Raw genomic sequence first — 17,965 nt, 5'->3', positions numbered from 1 at the left:
CTTTACTCTCCCTCCTTAGCGGCTGCTCAAATATTTGCCTTTGGAATACACCCTTCTTAAAAAAAATGGACAGTCTCCAAACAGGAAAAGTCTTTATTTGGCAAAGGTTCGGTTGTAATGTGGTAGGCTTTTATAAGGCACTTTGTGCAACCGACTGCAAAGCCTCTCAGTGTAATCTTCAAACCTGAGAGCATAAGTGGTGATATCACTTCATCAGAGAGGAAGTAAATAAATTAGCTTGTACCAAAGATATACCAAGAACAAATGGCAGGTTATGGCTGCACAATATGTCGTTTTTTGATGAAGGTTCTTAGTCTGGTATGGAAGTCATTGTCATGTCCAGGAGGATTAAAAGGCATAGGTTATTTACAAAACAATTTTCAATCGAATATCACAATGCTGCCTGAGGAAGACTAGTAGTCAAAACACGTTGCAGTTGTGTGTCCTAATGTAGTATGCTGACTTCTCCCATATGTATTATTTTGTAAATATATTCTGTTAATAGTTCACTAAAGGTTATTGCAAGGTACTGGCCGCCTACTCGTTTTCTTTCAATGGAATACCATTAAATTCAATATATTGTATATATTACCTACTGGATGGTATTTTGCTAAACTCATCTATGAGAATTCTGAATGAGTTTGTCTGAAGAGGTGTGTGTCGGGGACAAGAACACTCCAGAACTGAATAAAACCTTTCCAAGGCACGTTCGGAATAGATGAAGGTAGGAGACAAACAAGTTGAGGAGAGGGCCTTCCTGATACTAAACAACACACACCCTCGTTTACCATATATATTACAGACTTGTTTGAAACTACAATAAAAAAAATCTAATGAAAGGGTTAACATGACCCGGGAGCATGTTCTAGAAATGACATTCAAATGACAAAAAGATAACGTTTCCAGACCAAGATTAATAAACCTATTCCTGGATGAAAACCTATTTGCAATGGAGATTTTCCATTAAAAGCGTGAGTTTCAGTCCAGGAGTAGGTTTAAACTGGGCACGGGAAATAGGCTCTTAGTGAGTTCAGCGGTGGGTTTTAAAAGCATTGATATACAGTACTCGTTAAGGGTAGCATTTTTCAGAGAGTGCACCCATTATTGGGACAAATAAAAGTATGGGTTTGCAGAGAAAAACAAAAACAGTCTTTGTTTGTCAATAATTTAGCAATACATTTGATTTCTAGATATATGGCAATAAGTTCTGATATCCTGGGCTGGCTATAATGTTAAAATACATTGAAATTATCAAAAGGTATTTGTATATGCACTATACCATATAACTGGATTAGGCAGCATAGAAAAATACAGTTTGTGTCCATAGCATAGCCTCATTATTTGCAATACAAACCAATGTTCCCAGCGACATATGTTTTAGTGGTTTGATCTGAACTTCAGTGTCCACATGACTGCATTACATATGTTACAAGACAAACAGTACAGAGAACAACAGAAATAACATATGGCAGTTACCTCAAGTGGTGATGGCACTCTGAATCTCATATTTTTCCATGGCATTCTAGGTTTTACCCTAGTAACAGTTTTCCTTAGATTCTACCTGAAGCTCAGCTCAGCTCAGGCCCTCTAGTTGTATGTATAAAAATGCATTCACAATCTAAACTACAATATGAATACCAACTTAAATCATGTCAACACACCCTTCATTATGTAAGCGAAACACCAGCTATGACTTACACAGTTAGGTAAAGGAGAGGACCAGTGGAGTGCTGAGATCAGTCCACATAGCTGAGGCACCATAGCCTGGTCCCAGATCTTTTTGTGTTTGGCATGACAATGGCCATAGAAGTTGGCAAGACAGCACAAACAGATCTGGGACCAGGCTACAGGCACCAATGGCAACTTAAAAACTCAAAAACATCCTCCCCCCCAAATCTGGTCAATGGTTCAGTCCCTCAGTAAGACGGGGGCTGGTATGGTGCTGGATGCTCTTGGTTTTGGGGGGTGAAAGGGGACTGCTGGTAGCCCTCTGGCCCACTGGTGGGGTACGGGGGATAGGCGGAGGTGGATGGGTAAGGGGTGCTGTAGTCATTGGCTGGGTCTGTGTAGCCCTGGTCAATGTCATTCACTCCTTGGCGGTATCTTGTATAAGCAAATGTAGTCAATAGAGCCTGTGAGAGGAAATATTGGTAAATACGTTTTTAAAAATCCCATAACGTGTCACAAAGTGCTCATACAGAAACCCAGCCTAAAACTCCAAACAGCAATGCAGATGTAGAGCATTATGTGCATGTTACAATTACTGCCAGAGAGTGTTGTGTGTAAGATAAGTAGAAGATTCTAGAATGCCTGGTGCGCTGGCGCTTGCACACTTGATTTAGAAAACCTCTAGCTGGACAAGAGACAGAGCCATGAATCCTGACTGGCAGCCTCATCAGTGATTAGCCTCTCCCCATCTGTAGTTATATGTGAATATGGGTCTGAAATGCTATGCTACAGTATTTAATCTATATACATTTCAAATTATATAGCTGCATTATCACTGTTAATATGTACATGTATTCTCCTTTCCTTATAGAACCACAAAGATAACTTCTATGTGTGTGTGTGTGTAGCTGTGTGGTGGTGACCAAGAGATAATACATCTCTGGAAAAGGATACATCTGCCTTGTTCTTGCCTGACAGCCTGTAGCAAGTCAGAACGCTAACAATCAGCATGAATTACTAGCGGGTGAGAGCATTCACTGTCGACCGCTCAGACCAGCTGCAGCTAGCCGTTTCAAATAGTAACATGCCAGTTGAGAGACAGAGACAAAAAAAAGAGAGCGAGAAAGACTGACTCACCCAAGTGACAATGGAGAAGAAGGAGAAGGCCACTACGGCTCGGGCGGCGTCAACAGGGATGCCTGCTACTTCGGTCGTGTGAGACCACTGATTGGCCAGGACACAGAAGCAGATGAACCAGAACAACGTCCACACTCCTGACAGACAGAGGAGGGAAAGTAAAGTTTATGGTAACATTTCCTACTAATTCCTTCTTCCTAATGCATTATAAGTGCATTCATAACACCATATGAGCAACTACACTATGAGTGTAGTTATAGATGTTTATAAGCAGTGCACCTTTAGTACCTAACTTGTTAAGTATAGTGAACTGTGCATGACATAAGGCATTATAAACCTGCTTGTAATGCATTGTAAGGAAGCTATTCATAGGAAGTGTTGCCAAGATTATCGTTGAAAAATCTGACCATAAGTCTCAGTTCTGGGTGCCAAACTACAGCCTTACAGATTTAGCATTGGAGTATCACTCAACAAACAAACAAAAATCCCCTAACCAGAGAAGACCAAGTCGCCAGTGACAATGTTCTTCCTCTCTTTGGCGTTGCTGATCTGAGGGAAGTAGGCGTCCAGTATGATGAAGATGACGCAGGCGAGAAAGGACAAAATTCCGATACCCACTCCGAAGCCGCATGCGCTGTCATTCCCGTTGAACATGCATTTGGTGTCAGGCAGGTGTGAAGGGTTGACATAGCCTTCTCCAGTGATGGTGGCAAACACCACTATGGAAAAGATCTGAAGAGACAACATGTCGGTTAGAACACCTTGGGGTCCGTCACATAGGCCTGTTATTATATAAGACTTATCATATTATCACATAGGCCTGTTATCATATAAGACTGTTATCATATTATCACATAGGCCTGTTATCATATAAGACTGTTATCATATTATCACATAGGCCTGTTATTATATAAGACTTATCATATTATCACATAGGCCTGTTATCATATAAGACTGTTATCATATTATCACATAGGCCTGTTATCATATAAGACTGTTATCATATTATCACATAGGCCTGTTATCATATAAGACTGTTATCATGTTATCACATAGGCCTGTTATCATATAAGACTGTTATCATATTATCACATAGGCCTGTTATCATATAAGACTGTTATCATATTATCACATAGGCCTGTTATCAAATAAGACAGGTGTAGCACAGTGTTAGACAACCTGTAACCAATCACATGAGGACATACAGTATGTCCTGGGGAAAAAAACATGAAAGGTAATATGTCTGGAGGGATGCGTAACGGTAGAGGATAACTTCAAGGGGAGGGTGTTCAAGTTGTCACATGAACAAGTACAGTGAAATGCTTAACTTTCAAGCCCTTGTGTGTGTGTGGTATGATTTTATGACATGGTCACAAGAGTGGTACAGTACAGTATGTGACTGATATCTGGGGCTCTGGCTCAGGGGTTGACCTGTAGTAGATGTGGGCAGCCTTATGAAGCCGACCTGTAGTGGATGTGGGCAGCCTTACGAAGCCGACCTGTAGTGGATGTGGACAGCCTTATGAAGCCGACCTGTAGTGGATGTGGGCAGCCTTACGAAGCCGACCTGTAGTGGATGTGGGCAGCCTTACGAAGCCGACCTGTAGTGGATGTGGACAGCCTTACGAAGCCGACCTGTAGTGGATGTGGACAGCCTTACGAAGCCGACCTGTAGTGGATGTGGACAGCCTTACGAAGCCGACCTGTAGTGGATGTGGACAGCCTTACGAAGCCGACCTGTAGTGGATGTGGACAGCCTTACGAAGCCGACCTGTAGTGGATGTGGACAGCCTTACGAAGCCGACCTGTAGTGGATGTGGACAGCCTTACGAAGCCGACCTGTAGTGGATGTGGACAGCCTTACGAAGCCGACCTGTAGTGGATGTGGACAGCCTTACGAAGCCGACCTGTAGTGGATGTGGACAGCCTTACGAAGCCGACCTGTAGTGGATGTGGACAGCCTTACGAAGCCGACCTGTAGTGGATGTGGACAGCCTTACGAAGCCGACCTGTAGTGGATGTGGACAGCCTTATGAAGCCGACCTGTAGTGGATGTGGACAGCCTTATGAAGCCGACCTGTAGTGGATGTGGACAGCCTTATGAAGCCGACCTGTAGTGGATGTGGACAGCCTTATGAAGCCGACCTGTAGTGGATGTGGGCAGCCTTATGAAGCCGACCTGTAGTGGATGTGGGCAGCCTTATGAAGCCGACCTGTAGTGGATGTGGACAGCCTTATGAAGCCGACCTGTAGTGGATGTGGACAGCCTTACGAAGCCGACCTGTAGTGGATGTGGGCAGCCTTACGAAGCCGACCTGTAGTGGATGTGGGCAGCCTTACGAAGCCGACCTGTAGTGGATGTGGGCAGCCTTACGAAGCCGACCTGTAGTGGATGTGGACAGCCTTATGAAGCCGACCTGTAGTGGATGTGGACAGCCTTACGAAGCCGACCTGTAGTGGATGTGGGCAGCCTTATGAAGCCGACCTGTAGTGGATGTGGGCAGCCTTACGAAGCCGACCTGTAGTGGATGTGGATAGCCCACACCCACCCGCTACTCTATCAACCACAATATGTGCATTCTATTGGAATTCCCATTGGAACCCTTTGGACAGCTGTACTGGTGAGTGGGTAAAATCACTGAGGAAGCCAAGCCAGGACACACAACCATATTACATAATTGCGTTGTTTGCTCTATAACCTGATATATCACGGTAGCAAGGCATATGGCCGAGACAATAAGAAGACACAGTGGCGGAATAAATTCAACCACACCTTTGTTCCATCACAAAATCGGAGAGCAACATCTTTCCAGTGAAGATCACAAACTGTTACATGAACTACTACAGCATGGTCAAGCAAGTTAATGTTTCCAGCATTTTCGGCCTTGTAAACAACTATTGATTTAGAACCACGGAGTTACTGCAAGTCTCAAAGAAAACAGGAGCTGCCTCCACTATTCCAGCACCATTTCAACATCATCAAATCACCTATGCTTAGTCTAATACAATGACAACTAAGATATCAAAAACAGTTGTCCAATTAAGCTAAATACAATATGGCTGTCTATGGTACTGATTTGTGTGCATGCGCGCAAGTAAAAAATTAAAAATAAACTATACATATTGACTCACCCAGAAACGTCAATGCCATCCTCCTCTCTTTCATGACTCTGTCATACAGTACACACTTTTCGTTTTTGTTTTCCTAGGCTACCTGGCTAAAATGCTTGCTCGCTAGCCTAACTTCCTTTCGTGGGCAACGATGAGCTATCTAGTTAACATTAGCCTACTACATCTAGCTACATACAGTTGAAGTTGGAAGTTTACATACACTTAGGTTGGAGTCATTAAAACTCGTTTTCAACCACTCCACAAATTTCTTGTTAACCAACTATAGTTTTGGCAAGTCGGTTAGGACATCTACTTTGTGCATAACACAAGTAATTTTTACAACACTTGTTGACAGAGATTATTTCAATGTATCACAATTCCAGTGGGTCAGAAGTTTACATACAGTAAGTTGACTGTGCCTTTAAACAGCTTGGAAAATTCCAGAAAATGAGGTCATGGCTTTAGAAGCTTCCGATAGGCTAATTGACATCATTTGAGTCAATTGGAGGTGTACCTCTTTGCTTGACATCATGGGGAAATCAAAAGAAATCAGCCAAGACCTCAGAAAAGAATTGTAGACCTCCACAAGCCTGGTTCATCTCTGGGAGCAATTTCCAAACGCCTGAAGGTACCACGTTCATCGGTACAAACAATAGTACGCAAGTATAAACAACATGGGACCACGCAGCCGTCATACCGCTCAGGAAGGAGACGCGTTCTGTCTCCTAGAGATGAACGTACTTTGGTGCGAAAAGTGCAAATCAATCCCAGAACAACAGCAAAGGACCTTGTGATGATGCTGGAGGAAACAGGTACAAATGTATCTATATCCACAGTAAAACGAGTCCCATATCGTCATAACCTGAAAGGCCGCTAAGCAAGGAAGAAGCCACTGCTCCAAAATCACCATAAAAAAGCCAGATTACGGTTTGCAACTGCACATGGGGACAAAGATCAATCTTTTTGAAAAAATATCCTCTGGTCTGATGAAACCAAAATTGAACTGTTTGGCCATAATGACCATCGTTATGTTTGGAGGAAAAAGGGGGAGGCTTGCAAGCAGAAGAACACCATCCCAACCGTGAAGCACGGGGGTGGCAGCATCATGTTGTGGGGGTGCTTTGCTGCAGGAGGGACTGGTGCACTTCAAAATAGATGGCATCATGAGGCAGTAAAATTATGTGGATATATTGAAGCAACATCTTAAGACATCAGTCAGGAAGTTAAAGCTTGGTCGCAAATGGGTCTTCCAAATGGACTATGACCCCAAGCATACTTCCAAAGTTGTGGCAAAATGGTTTAAGGGCAACAAAGTCAAGGTATTGGAGTGGCCATCACAAAGCCCTGACCTCAATCCTATAGAACATTTCTGGGCAGAACTGAAAAAGTGTGTGCGAGTAAGGAGGCCTACAAACCTGACTCAGTTACACCAGCTCTGTCAGGAGGAATGGGCCAAAATTCACCCAACATATTGTGGGAAGCTTGTGGAAGGCTACCAAAAACATTTGACCCAAGTTAAACAATTTAAAGGTAATGCTACCAAATACTAATTCAGTGTATGTAAACTTCTGACCCACTGGAAATGTGATGAAAGAAATAAAAGCTGAAATTAATCTCTCTCTACTATCATTTCACATTCTTAAAATAAAGTGGTGATCCTAACTGACCTAAAACAGAATTTTTACTAGGATTAAACGTCAGTAATTGTGAAAAACTGAGTTTAAATGTATTTGGCTAAGGTGTATGTAAACTTCCGACTTCAACTGTATTTAACTTCCATCCTCTCAGGCCAGGGAGACAATGTATGAATGTATGGTTAGATCAGAACTGCCGTAATAGTCATTACCCAGTATGGAGAATCAAATTCCCATTTCTATCCATGGATAATTTAGAAAAGGGATTATTACCAGAGGACAACGACACAACAAGATGCAACAATTAAAGTTTTTCCTGTAATTGACTTTTGGCTTGTGATTAGTGTGAAGCCAAATCCAAACTGTCTTCCCTTGACTATTTTGTTGGTGTGCCAGGCCCATTCACAGTTGAGCTCACTCAGTTTAGATCAACGCTGATTGCCTATTTTATTTTTATCAAGGGAAGCCAAATGCTTCCTGGCTTCCCTTGCATTCAATGCTACTGGCGGCAACAATGTCATGCTCCTTTTGACCAGACAGCATCAGATAGGCTACACATACAGAGGAGCACTGTTTTACTTGATCGGCTGCTTTACACAGAGAGACGAAAAATACCTGATTTTCTTTTTTTTCTGGGTAAATTTTTTTGGGGGTTGCTCAGGGCAAGTGAACTGAGCAGCTGCGAGTTGCGTTGAGCTTGCTCTGCGGTTACCCCATTGGGTTTTTCAGTGAAAACAACCAAACTGGGGTCCCATGACCTGTATCCCATGATGATTTCCGATTGGAATCCAATGGGATTTTCCATAAGGGCTTCAGCTTTTGGTTAGCTAGCTCAGTGCATCCAAGATCCATTTCTTCTTGACATTGAAGTGTAATGCAACATCAATGAACAACATGTTTTTCCCCATTAAACTAAACATAGTCAATCTTATAATAATAGATAGTTGCATGCAAACAAATTGTCATCACAGCTATCTTTTTACAGGGGTACGGAAGTGATGGGATGACCGTGGTGTGGTGGATCTGTCATACTGACAGTTTATCAGACAGTAGCTAAACAAACCTCTTCCACGTCATGCCAGCGAGCTAAAGTTACAGCAGCAAGCTACTGACATCTGTAGCTCAAAACTATCATCATCAACAGGTGGCAAAACGCGTTGGTTTTGGTTGACACAGCTAAACTGGTCACGAGGAAAAGTTCCCTCCTATGACACAGCTGGATAGCCTGTTTGCTAGCATTAGCCAAGTGTCATTCGAAACTTTTCCACAACTGCAACAACATCACAAACTAGAAAACAGGTCAATAACTCTTGCATGTTGTCTTCTTGCCTCGTTGAGCAAAGCTTTTCCATAAAAAGACAATACAACTGTGATGTGTACTGTAGTTAAACAGACAGCTAGCTATGGTTGTTAGCTAGCTAACGTTAGCTACTTCAAAAGTTTCCCAAGATAACACGATTAGCTGGCTGTCAACCTAGAGTAAATCACTCACCCAGCTCAAGATGCGGACTATGGTTTGAGGTTGTTTAATAAAGCTCATAAAGTCGAAGGCACCTCCGGCCAGCGAGGCCCCATAGGCACCAGATTCCATTTTATATGTGTTTTTATGCCGATTAATATGTCCCAACTTCAGCTAGAAAATGACTATGCGCACGTGTCATCTGTGAAGTTGCAGTTCTTTGGTTTTGTTTTCACTCTCATTTCCCGAAAAGTTAAAGAACCGCCCCGACCATGACCACGTCATCTCTAGTAAATCTTTTTTCAAAGGACTAATAATTGCTTCAAATAAATAGGCATACTGCTACTCTCGCAGTGACCTTTTTACCGTAGTGTTCAGTATTGTTACATAATCACACATTTTCAAAGGGTGTGTACAAAATAAATAAGCATCTATCCTCTCTCTATGTCTGTGTCCCCTTACACACACCCCATTGTGTACACAATGGCTTGTATTTTTATTAACTTGTTATCAACTATTAGTTTTCACACGTTTTCCGAATAATAAGTAGGCTTATGTAGCCTACTGGCTGACATCATTGTGGTGTGGAAGAGAGCAAGATAAACAACAATTCTGGCTATAGTGTATAACATCTTTATTGTCAAGGTTATAGCTCATCTTTAAGGCTATGATGGTGGCATCCACAGGAGGTTGGTGGCACCTTAATTGGGGAGGACAGGCTCGTGGTAATGGCTGGAGCAGAATTGTTGGAATGGTATCAAATACATCAAACACATGGTTTCAATGTGTTTGATGCCATTCTATTTGCTCCATTCCAGCCATTATTATGGTCCGTTCTTCCCTCAGCAGCCTCCACTGGCCTCCCAATCAGCAAGGATGCTGCCTTTTGACTGGGACACAGGCTGTGTTTAATTATATATTTTTTTACCTTTATTTAACTAGGCAAGTCAGTTAAGAACAATTTCTTATTTTCAATGACAGCCTAGGAACAGTGGGTTAACTGCCTTGTTCAGGGGCAGAACGACAGATTTTTACCTTGTCAGCTCGGGGATTTGATCAAAATCAAATCAAATCAAATGTATTTATATAGCCCTTCTTACATCAGCTGATATCTCAAAGTGCTGTACAGAAACCCAGCCTAAAACCCCAAACAGCAAGTAATGCAGGTGTAGAAGCACGGTGGCTAAGAAAAACTCCCTAGAAAGGCCAAAACCTAGGAAGAAATCTAGAGAGGAACCTGGCTATGAGGGGTGGCCAGTTCTCTTCTGGCTGTGCCGGGTGGAGATTATAACAGAACGTGGCCAAGATGTTCAAATGTTCATAAATGACCAGCATGGTCAAATAATAATAATCACAGTAGTTGTCGAGGGTGCAACAAGTCAGCACCTCAAGAGTAAATGTCAGTTGGCTTTTCATAGCCGATCATTGAGTGTATCTCTACCGCTCCTGCTGTCTCTAGAGAGTTGAAAACAGCAGGTCTGGGACAGGTAGCATGTCCGGTGAACAGGTCGGGGTTCCATAGCCACAGGCAGAACAGTTGAAACTGGAGCAGCAGCACGGCCAGGTGGACTGGGGAGAGCAAGGAGTCATCATGCCAGGTAGTCCTGAGGCATGGTTCTAGGGCTCAGGTCCTCCTAGAGCGAGAGAGAAAGAAAGAAAGAGAGAAAGAGAGAATTAGAGAGAGCATACTTAAATTCACACAGGACACCGGATAAGACAGGAGAAATACTCCAGATATAACAGACTGACCCTAGCCCCCCGACACATACACTACTGCAGCATAAATACTGGAGGCTGAGACAGGAGGGGTCAGGAGACACTGTGGCCCCATCCGATGATACCCCCGGACAGGGCCCAACAGGCAGGATATAAACCCACCCACTTTGCAAAGCACAGCCCCCACACCACTAGAGGGATATCTTCAACCACCAACTTACCATCCTGAGACAAGGCCGAGTATAGCCCACAATGATCTCCGCCACAGCACAACCCAAGGGGGGGCGCCAACCCAGACAGGAAGACCACATCAGTGACTCAACCCACTCAAGTGACGCACCCCTCCTAGGGACGGCATGGAAGAACACCAGAAAGCCAGTGACTCAGCCCCTGTAATAGGGTTAGAGGCAGAGAATCCCAGTGGAGAGAGGGGAACCAGCCAGGCAGAGACAGCAAGGGCGGTTCGTTGCTCCAGAGCCTTTCCGTTCACCTTCACACTCCTGGGCCAGACTACACTCAATCATAGGACCTACTGAAGAGATGAGTCTTCAGCAAAGACTTAAAGGTTGAGACCGAGTCTGCGTCTCTCACATGGGTAGGCAGACCATTCCATAAAAATGGAGCTCTATAGGAGAAAGCCCTGCCTCCAGCTGTTTGCTTAGAAATTCTAGGGACAATTAGGAGGCCTGCGTCTTGTACCGTAGCGTACATGTAGGTATGTACGGCAGGACCAAATCGGAAAGATAGGTAGGAGCAAGCCCATGTAATGCTTTGTAGGTTAGCAGTAAAACCTTGAAATCAGCCCTTGCCTTAACATGAAGTCAGTGTACGGAGGCTAACACTGGAGTAATATGATCCCATTTTTTGGTTCTAGTCAGGATTCTAGCAGCCGTATTTAGCACTAACTGAAGTTTATTTAGTGCTTTATCCGGGTAAGTAGAGCATTGCAGTAGTCCAACCTAGAAGTAACAAAAGCATGGATTAATATTTCTGCATCATTTTTGGACAGAAATTTATTTATTTTTGCAATGTTACGTAGATGGAAAAAAAGCTGTCCTTGAAACAGTCTTGATATGTTCTTCAAAAGAGAGATCAGGGTCCAGAGTAACGCCGAGGTCCTTCACAGTTTTATTTGAGACGACTGTACAACCATCAAGATTAATTGTCAGATTCAAAGGAATATCTCTTTGTTTCTGGGACCTAGAACAAGCATCTCTGTTTTGTCCGAGTTTAAAAGTAGAAAGTTTGCAGCCATCCACTTCCTTATGTCTGAAACACAGGCTTCTAGGGAGGGCAATTTTGGGGCTTCACCATGTTTCATTGAAATGTACAGCTGTGTGTCATCCGCATAGCAGTGAAATTTAACATTATGTTTTCGAATGACATCCCCAAGAGGTAAAATATATAGTGAAAACAATGGTGGTCCTAAAACGGAACCTTGAGGAACACCGAAATGTACAGTTGATTTGTCAGAGGACAAAGCATTCACAGAGACAAACTGATATCTTTCCGACAGATAAGATCTAAACCAGGCCAGAACTTGTCCGTGTCGACCAATATGGGTTTCCAATCTCTCCAAAAGAATGTGATGATCGATGGTATCACAAGCAGCACTAAGATCTAGGAGCACAAGGACAGATGCTGAGCCTCGGTCTGATGCCATTAAAAGGTAATTTACCACCTTCACAAGTGCAGTCTCAGTGCTATGATTGGGTCTAAAACCAGACTGAAGTATTTCGTATACATTGTTTGTCTTTAGGAAGGCAGTGAGTTGCTGCGCAACAGCTTTTTCAAAATATTTTGATAGGAATGGAAGATTAGATATAGGCCGATAGTTTTTTTATATTTTCTGGCTCAAGATTTTGGCTTTTTCAAGAGAGACTTTATTACTGCCACTTTTAGTGAGTTTGGTACACATCCGGTGGATTGAGAGCCATTTATTATGTTCAACATAGGAGGGCCAAGCACAGGAAGCAGCTCTTTCAGTAGTTTAGTTGGAATAGGGTCCAGTATGCAGCTTGAAGGTTTAGAGCCATGATTATTTTCATCATTGTGTCAAGAGATATAGTACTAAAACACTTTAGTGTCTCCCTTGATCCTAGGTCCTGGCAGAGTTGTGCAGACTCTGTACAACGGAGCTTTGGAGGAATACGCAGATTTAAAGAGGAGTCCTTAATAAGCTTTCTAATGATCATGATCTTTTCCTCAAACAAGTTCATGAATTTATTACTGCTGAAGTGAAAGCCATCCTCTCTTGGGGAATGCTGCTTTTTAGTTAGCTTTGCGGCAGTATCAACAACAAAAAATTCGGATTGTTTTTATTTTCAATTAAGTTGGAAAAATAGGATGATCGAGCAGCAGTGAGGGCTCTTCGATACTGTACGGTACTGTCTTTCCAAGCTAGTCGGAAGACTTCCAGTTTCGTGTGGCGCCATTTCCGTTCCAATTTTCTGGAAGCTTGCTTCAGAGCTCGTGTATTTTCTGTATACCAGGGAGCTAGTTTCTTATGACAAATGTTTTTTGTTTTTAGGGGTGCAACTGCATCTAGGGTATTGCGCAAGGTTAAATTGAGTTCCTCAGTTAGGTGGTTAACTGATTTTTGTCCTCTGACGTCCTTGGGTAGGCAGAGGGAGTCTGGAAGGGCATCAAGGAATCTTTGGGTTGTCTGAGAATTTATAGCATGACTTTTGATGCTCCTTGGTTGGGGTCTGAGCAGATTATTTGTTGCGATTGCAAACGTAATAAAGTGGTGGTCCGATAGTCCAGGATTATGGGGAAAAACATTAAGATCCACAACATTTATTCCACGGGACAAAACTAGGTCCAGAGTATGACTGTGGCAGTGAGTAGGTCCAGAGACATGTTGGACAAAACCCACTGAGTCGATGATGGCTCCGAAAGCCTTTTGGAGTGGGTCTGTGGACTTTTCCATGTGAATGTTAAAGTCACCAAAAATTAGAATATTATCTGCTATGACTACAATGTCCGATAGGAATTCAGGGAACTCAGTGAGGAACGCTGTATATGGCCCAGGAGGCCTGTAAACAGTAGCTATAAAAAGTGATTGAGTAGGCTGCATAGATTTCATGACTAGAAGCTCAAAAGACAAAAACGTTGTTGTTGTTTTTTTTGTAAATTGAAATTTGCTATCGTAAATGTTAGCAACACCTCCGCCTTTGCGGGATGCATGGGGGATATGGTCACTAGTGTAACCAGGAGGTGAGGCCTCATGTAACACAGTACATTCGTCAGGCTTAAGCCATGTTTCAGTCAGGCCAATCACATCAAGATTATGATCAGTGATTAGTTCATTGACTATAACTGCCTTTGAAGTGAGGGATCTAACATTAAGTAGCCCTATTTTGAGATGAGGTATCACAATCTCTTTCAATAATGGCAGGAATGGAGGAGGTCTTTATTCTAGTGAGATTGCTAAGGCGAACATCTCCATGTTTAGTTTTGCCCAACCTAGGTCGAGGCACAGACACGGTCTCAATGGGGATAGCTGAGCTGACTACACTGACTGTGCTAGTGACAGACTCCACTAAGCTTGCAGGCTGGCTAACAGCCTGCTGCCTGGCCTACACCCTATTTAATTCGATCTTGCAACTTTGCGGTTACAAGTCCAACGCTCTAACCACTAGGCTACCTGCCGCCCCAATGTGCCTTGGACATGAAAACATTGCATTTTGACCGCCAAATAGAAAACATTTACTGGTGTGAGGTCTGCATATCACTGTTATTCACTTCAATATTTTAGATTCTCTAACTAATATCGTCTCAAACAACTGCTATCATATCCCACTTAACTCCATTCATAATGTAGGTTTACCAGTAGACGACAGCAGAAACACAGATAAGGGATTCCTGCTGTGAAAGACAGACAGTTTATTATGGATTATATATTCACTTAATTTTAGTCTTTAGTGATGTGCCAATGCATTTCAGTTGTGCTCCACTGTAATGCAGGATTGCAATTAGAATGTTACATCATTGACTTACAAAATGCATTCAAACTGTTTAGAATTAACTTGACATTCATTTGCAAATATTTTATTAACGTTTTTGAAACTTTTCGCATAATGAATACACCTCTATTGAGGATAATGTATTTAATTGGTTGAGTCTGCGCCAGAGAAAGACGCTCGAGCTGAAAGTTGCTGAGCTGAGAGTTCCATGTGCCGTAAGTGTGAACAAACAGGCAGAATCTCTTCCGTTTGATTGGTGGTTTGGGGCTGTGCATGGCAGTCTTAAAAAATTAAGTCTTCAAAAATGGTGAGGGGTAGAACATACATCGATAATGCAAGTCTTCTGCATCAAACTATTCAATTTGAAGTTACTTTTTGCAGTTACAATACATATGCAGTTTTGCTAAGTCATAAGCTACTGCCTATGAATAATGATTCAGAAGTTTAGTGTACTGACTGGTGTTGTAGGTTCTATTGTGTTTCCTTCTGGAAACCTGTCATCTCTCTGTTACTCTCATCTCTCTGTTAATGACGGGATGTTAAAGTAGAATTGAGCTGTGTTTTGTAGCCCATGTCTGTCCACAATTGCATACTCTTAAGGAGATACTGAATTATTGTGTGTGCTTTGTTGTTCCTCGTTGTTAGTTGTAGTTTCACAAACACTCTCTTTGTCTGGTTGTACATAGTTGGTGCATAGAACATCATTAGTTTGGAATAGGTCAAGGTTTAATCTTAGTTAACCCAGAACAAAAATATTGCGTAATTTGTTCAGATGCTGGATTATGGTACCATTTATGTTTATGCAGTCTGTTCACGAGAGATTAGTCAAGGTCTAAACATCCCATTCAAAAGTTCCTTTATCGCAGTCCAACTACTATATGGTTATAAGGGAAGGGAACACTGCCTCTCGCTAACCAAGGTTGATTTAAGGAGCAAACTGAAGCAAAGAGCTTTTGGAGGACAGTGGAAGTTGAAAAAAGTGCTTCTTTATTGCAGTGACATTTAGGAATTTTAGATTCTCCCAGACTGTCTAGTGTTTATTTAGTGAATGTTAGTTATCAAAGACAATCTTATTTAAAATATATAGCTACACTATCTGTTCTACCTTACTTTATATGTGGTTTCAGTAGTTAAAGTGTACACAGAATTCTTTTTACAGAAAAATGATTTTCTATGTATTATTTTATTTTTATTTCACCTTTATTTAACCAGGTAGGCCAGTTGATAACAAGTTCTCATTTACAACTGCAACCTGTCCAAGATAAAGCAAAGCAGTGTGACACAAACAACAACACAGAGTTACACATAAACAAATGTACAGTCAATAACACAATAGAAAAGAAAAATTGAAAAATCTATGTGCAGTGTGTGCAAATGTAGAAGAGTAGGGAGGTAGGCAATAAATAGGCCATAAAAGAAAAATAATTACAATTTAGCATTAATACTGGAGTGATATATGTGCAGATGATGATGTGCAAGTAGAGATACTGGGGTGCAAAAGAGCAAGAGGGTAAGTAATAATATGGGGACGAGGTAGTTGGGTGTGATATTTACAGATTGACTGTGTACAGGTACAGTGATCGGTAAACTGCTGACAGCTGATGCTTAAAGTTAGAGAGGGAAATATAAGACTCCACCTTCAGAGATTTTTGCAATTCGTTCCAGTCATTGGCAGCAGAGAACTGGAAGGAAAGGTGGCCAAAGTAAGTGTTGGCTTTGGGGATGACCAGTGCAATATACCTGCTGGAGCGCGTGCTGGTGGGTGTTGCTATGGTGACCAGTGAGCTGAGATAAGGCGGGGCTTTACCTAGCAAAGACTTGTAGATGACCTGGAGCCAGTGGGTTTGGCGATGGATATGTAGTGAGGGCCAGCCAACAAGAGCATACAGGTCGCAGTGGTGGGTAGTATACGGGGCTTTGGTGACAAAACGGTTGGCACTGTGATAGACTACACCCAGTCTGTTGAGTAGAGTGTTGGGGGCTATTTTGTAAATGACATCGCCGAAGTCAAGGATCGGTAGGATAGTCAGTTTTACGAGGACGTTTGGCAGCATGAGTGAAGGAGGCTTTGTTGCGAAATAGGATGCCGATTCTAGATTTAATTTTGGATTGGAGATGCTTAATGTGAGTCTGGTAGGAGAGTTTACAGTCTAACCAGACACCTAGGTATTTGTAGTTGTCCACATATTCTAGTCAGAACCGTCCAGAGTAGTGATGCTAGTCGGGCGGGAGGGTGCGGGCAGCGATCGGTTGAAGAGCTTGCACTTAGTTTTACTAGCATTTAAAAGCAGTTGGAGGCCACGGAAGGAGTGTTGTATGGTGTTGAAGCTCGTTTGGAGGTTTGTTAGCACAGTGTCCAAAGAAGGGCCAGATGTATACAGAATGGTGTCCGTGGCGGTCCAGAATATATTCTGTATTCTGCAGTGAGCCTGCATGTTATGGTCTTTGCAGATGTTTTAGTTATTGAAGCCTGTGGTGCTATTTGTCCTCTGGTCTGTTTCTCTATTTTGGATATGTTCCAGTGACCCCAGTTGCCTTGGGAACATTGGAGTCTTGCGTTTGATTAATCATTGTCCTGAGAATTGGAAAACATAACACCGACAAACAGGAGCTATTTTTTCGTCAATCGTTGCATAATTCATATTGAATGTGTTTTATTTGTAGATAAAACCAAGAATAAGGGAAAGGGGGATACCTAGTCAGTTGTCCAACTGAAATGTGTCTTCCGCATTTAACCCAACCCCTGTGAATCAGAGAGGTGCGGGGGAACAGTGGGTGACTTCCTTGCCCAGGTTACTGGCCCAAAGCTCTAACCACTAGAATAACACTGTGCTGTGTGTGTGCGCGCATTTGTTTACGCATTTACAAGTATCTGTCCATTCAGCCGTCTGTGGATGCATGCACGTGTACCATAGCCCTCTGTCTGGTATAACCCTCTACTATTCCATTGCTCAACGTTCACCAGGAGTCTTAGGGGTGATGATATGGCCCAGGACTCTATGTGCCAGCTCATTAGGGTGACGGGAACAGGTCTGGAGAGTGGCAGTCCTGAAGCCCTGGAAATGGAGGTCCTTACAACGGAAGGCAGAGGTACTTCTATGTGTGGTTGTATCCCAAATGGCACCTTATTCCCTATGGGCCCTGATCAAAACTAGTGCACTATGTAGGCAATCGGTTGCCTTTTAGGATACACCCAGTTTGTTACAAGTGCAATGTTTTCCAGTGAACTGATATGCTCATTGAGGTGAGGACTGATACCTTCTAACCACTAC

The 17,965-nt window shown here is 42.6% G+C and overlaps 1 protein-coding gene and 1 pseudogene across 3 annotated transcripts in view; one reads left to right on the top strand and one right to left on the bottom strand.

The window, feature by feature from the left end:
• Positions 1-75: 75 nt before the first annotated feature.
• LOC100194517 (synaptogyrin 2-like) lies at positions 76-9,301 on the bottom strand. 2 transcript variants are annotated; one of them, NM_001139603.1, is given in 5 exon segments: positions 76-1,764; positions 1,897-2,132; positions 2,806-2,942; positions 3,300-3,537; positions 9,043-9,192. In NM_001139603.1, coding segments are annotated over 4 exon segments (690 nt in total). In that variant the 5' UTR covers positions 9,142-9,192; the 3' UTR covers positions 76-1,764; positions 1,897-1,916.
• Positions 9,302-17,677: 8,376 nt separating this feature from the next.
• LOC106606424 (transmembrane channel-like protein 6) overlaps positions 17,678-17,965 on the top strand; it is a 45,506-nt pseudogene continuing 45,218 nt past the window's right edge. Inside the window, exon 1 of the transcript XR_014391807.1 lies at positions 17,678-17,783. The product of XR_014391807.1 is annotated as a transmembrane channel-like protein 6 (transcript). The remainder of the gene's footprint in view (positions 17,784-17,965) is intronic.

Source organism: Salmo salar, chromosome 03, assembly GCF_965601325.2.
Source record: "Salmo salar chromosome 03, fSalSal1, whole genome shotgun sequence".
NCBI classification, from domain to species: domain Eukaryota; kingdom Metazoa; phylum Chordata; class Actinopteri; order Salmoniformes; family Salmonidae; genus Salmo; species Salmo salar.
Note: the sequence above shows the minus strand (reverse complement) of the source record. Positions and strands in the feature narration are given on the sequence as shown.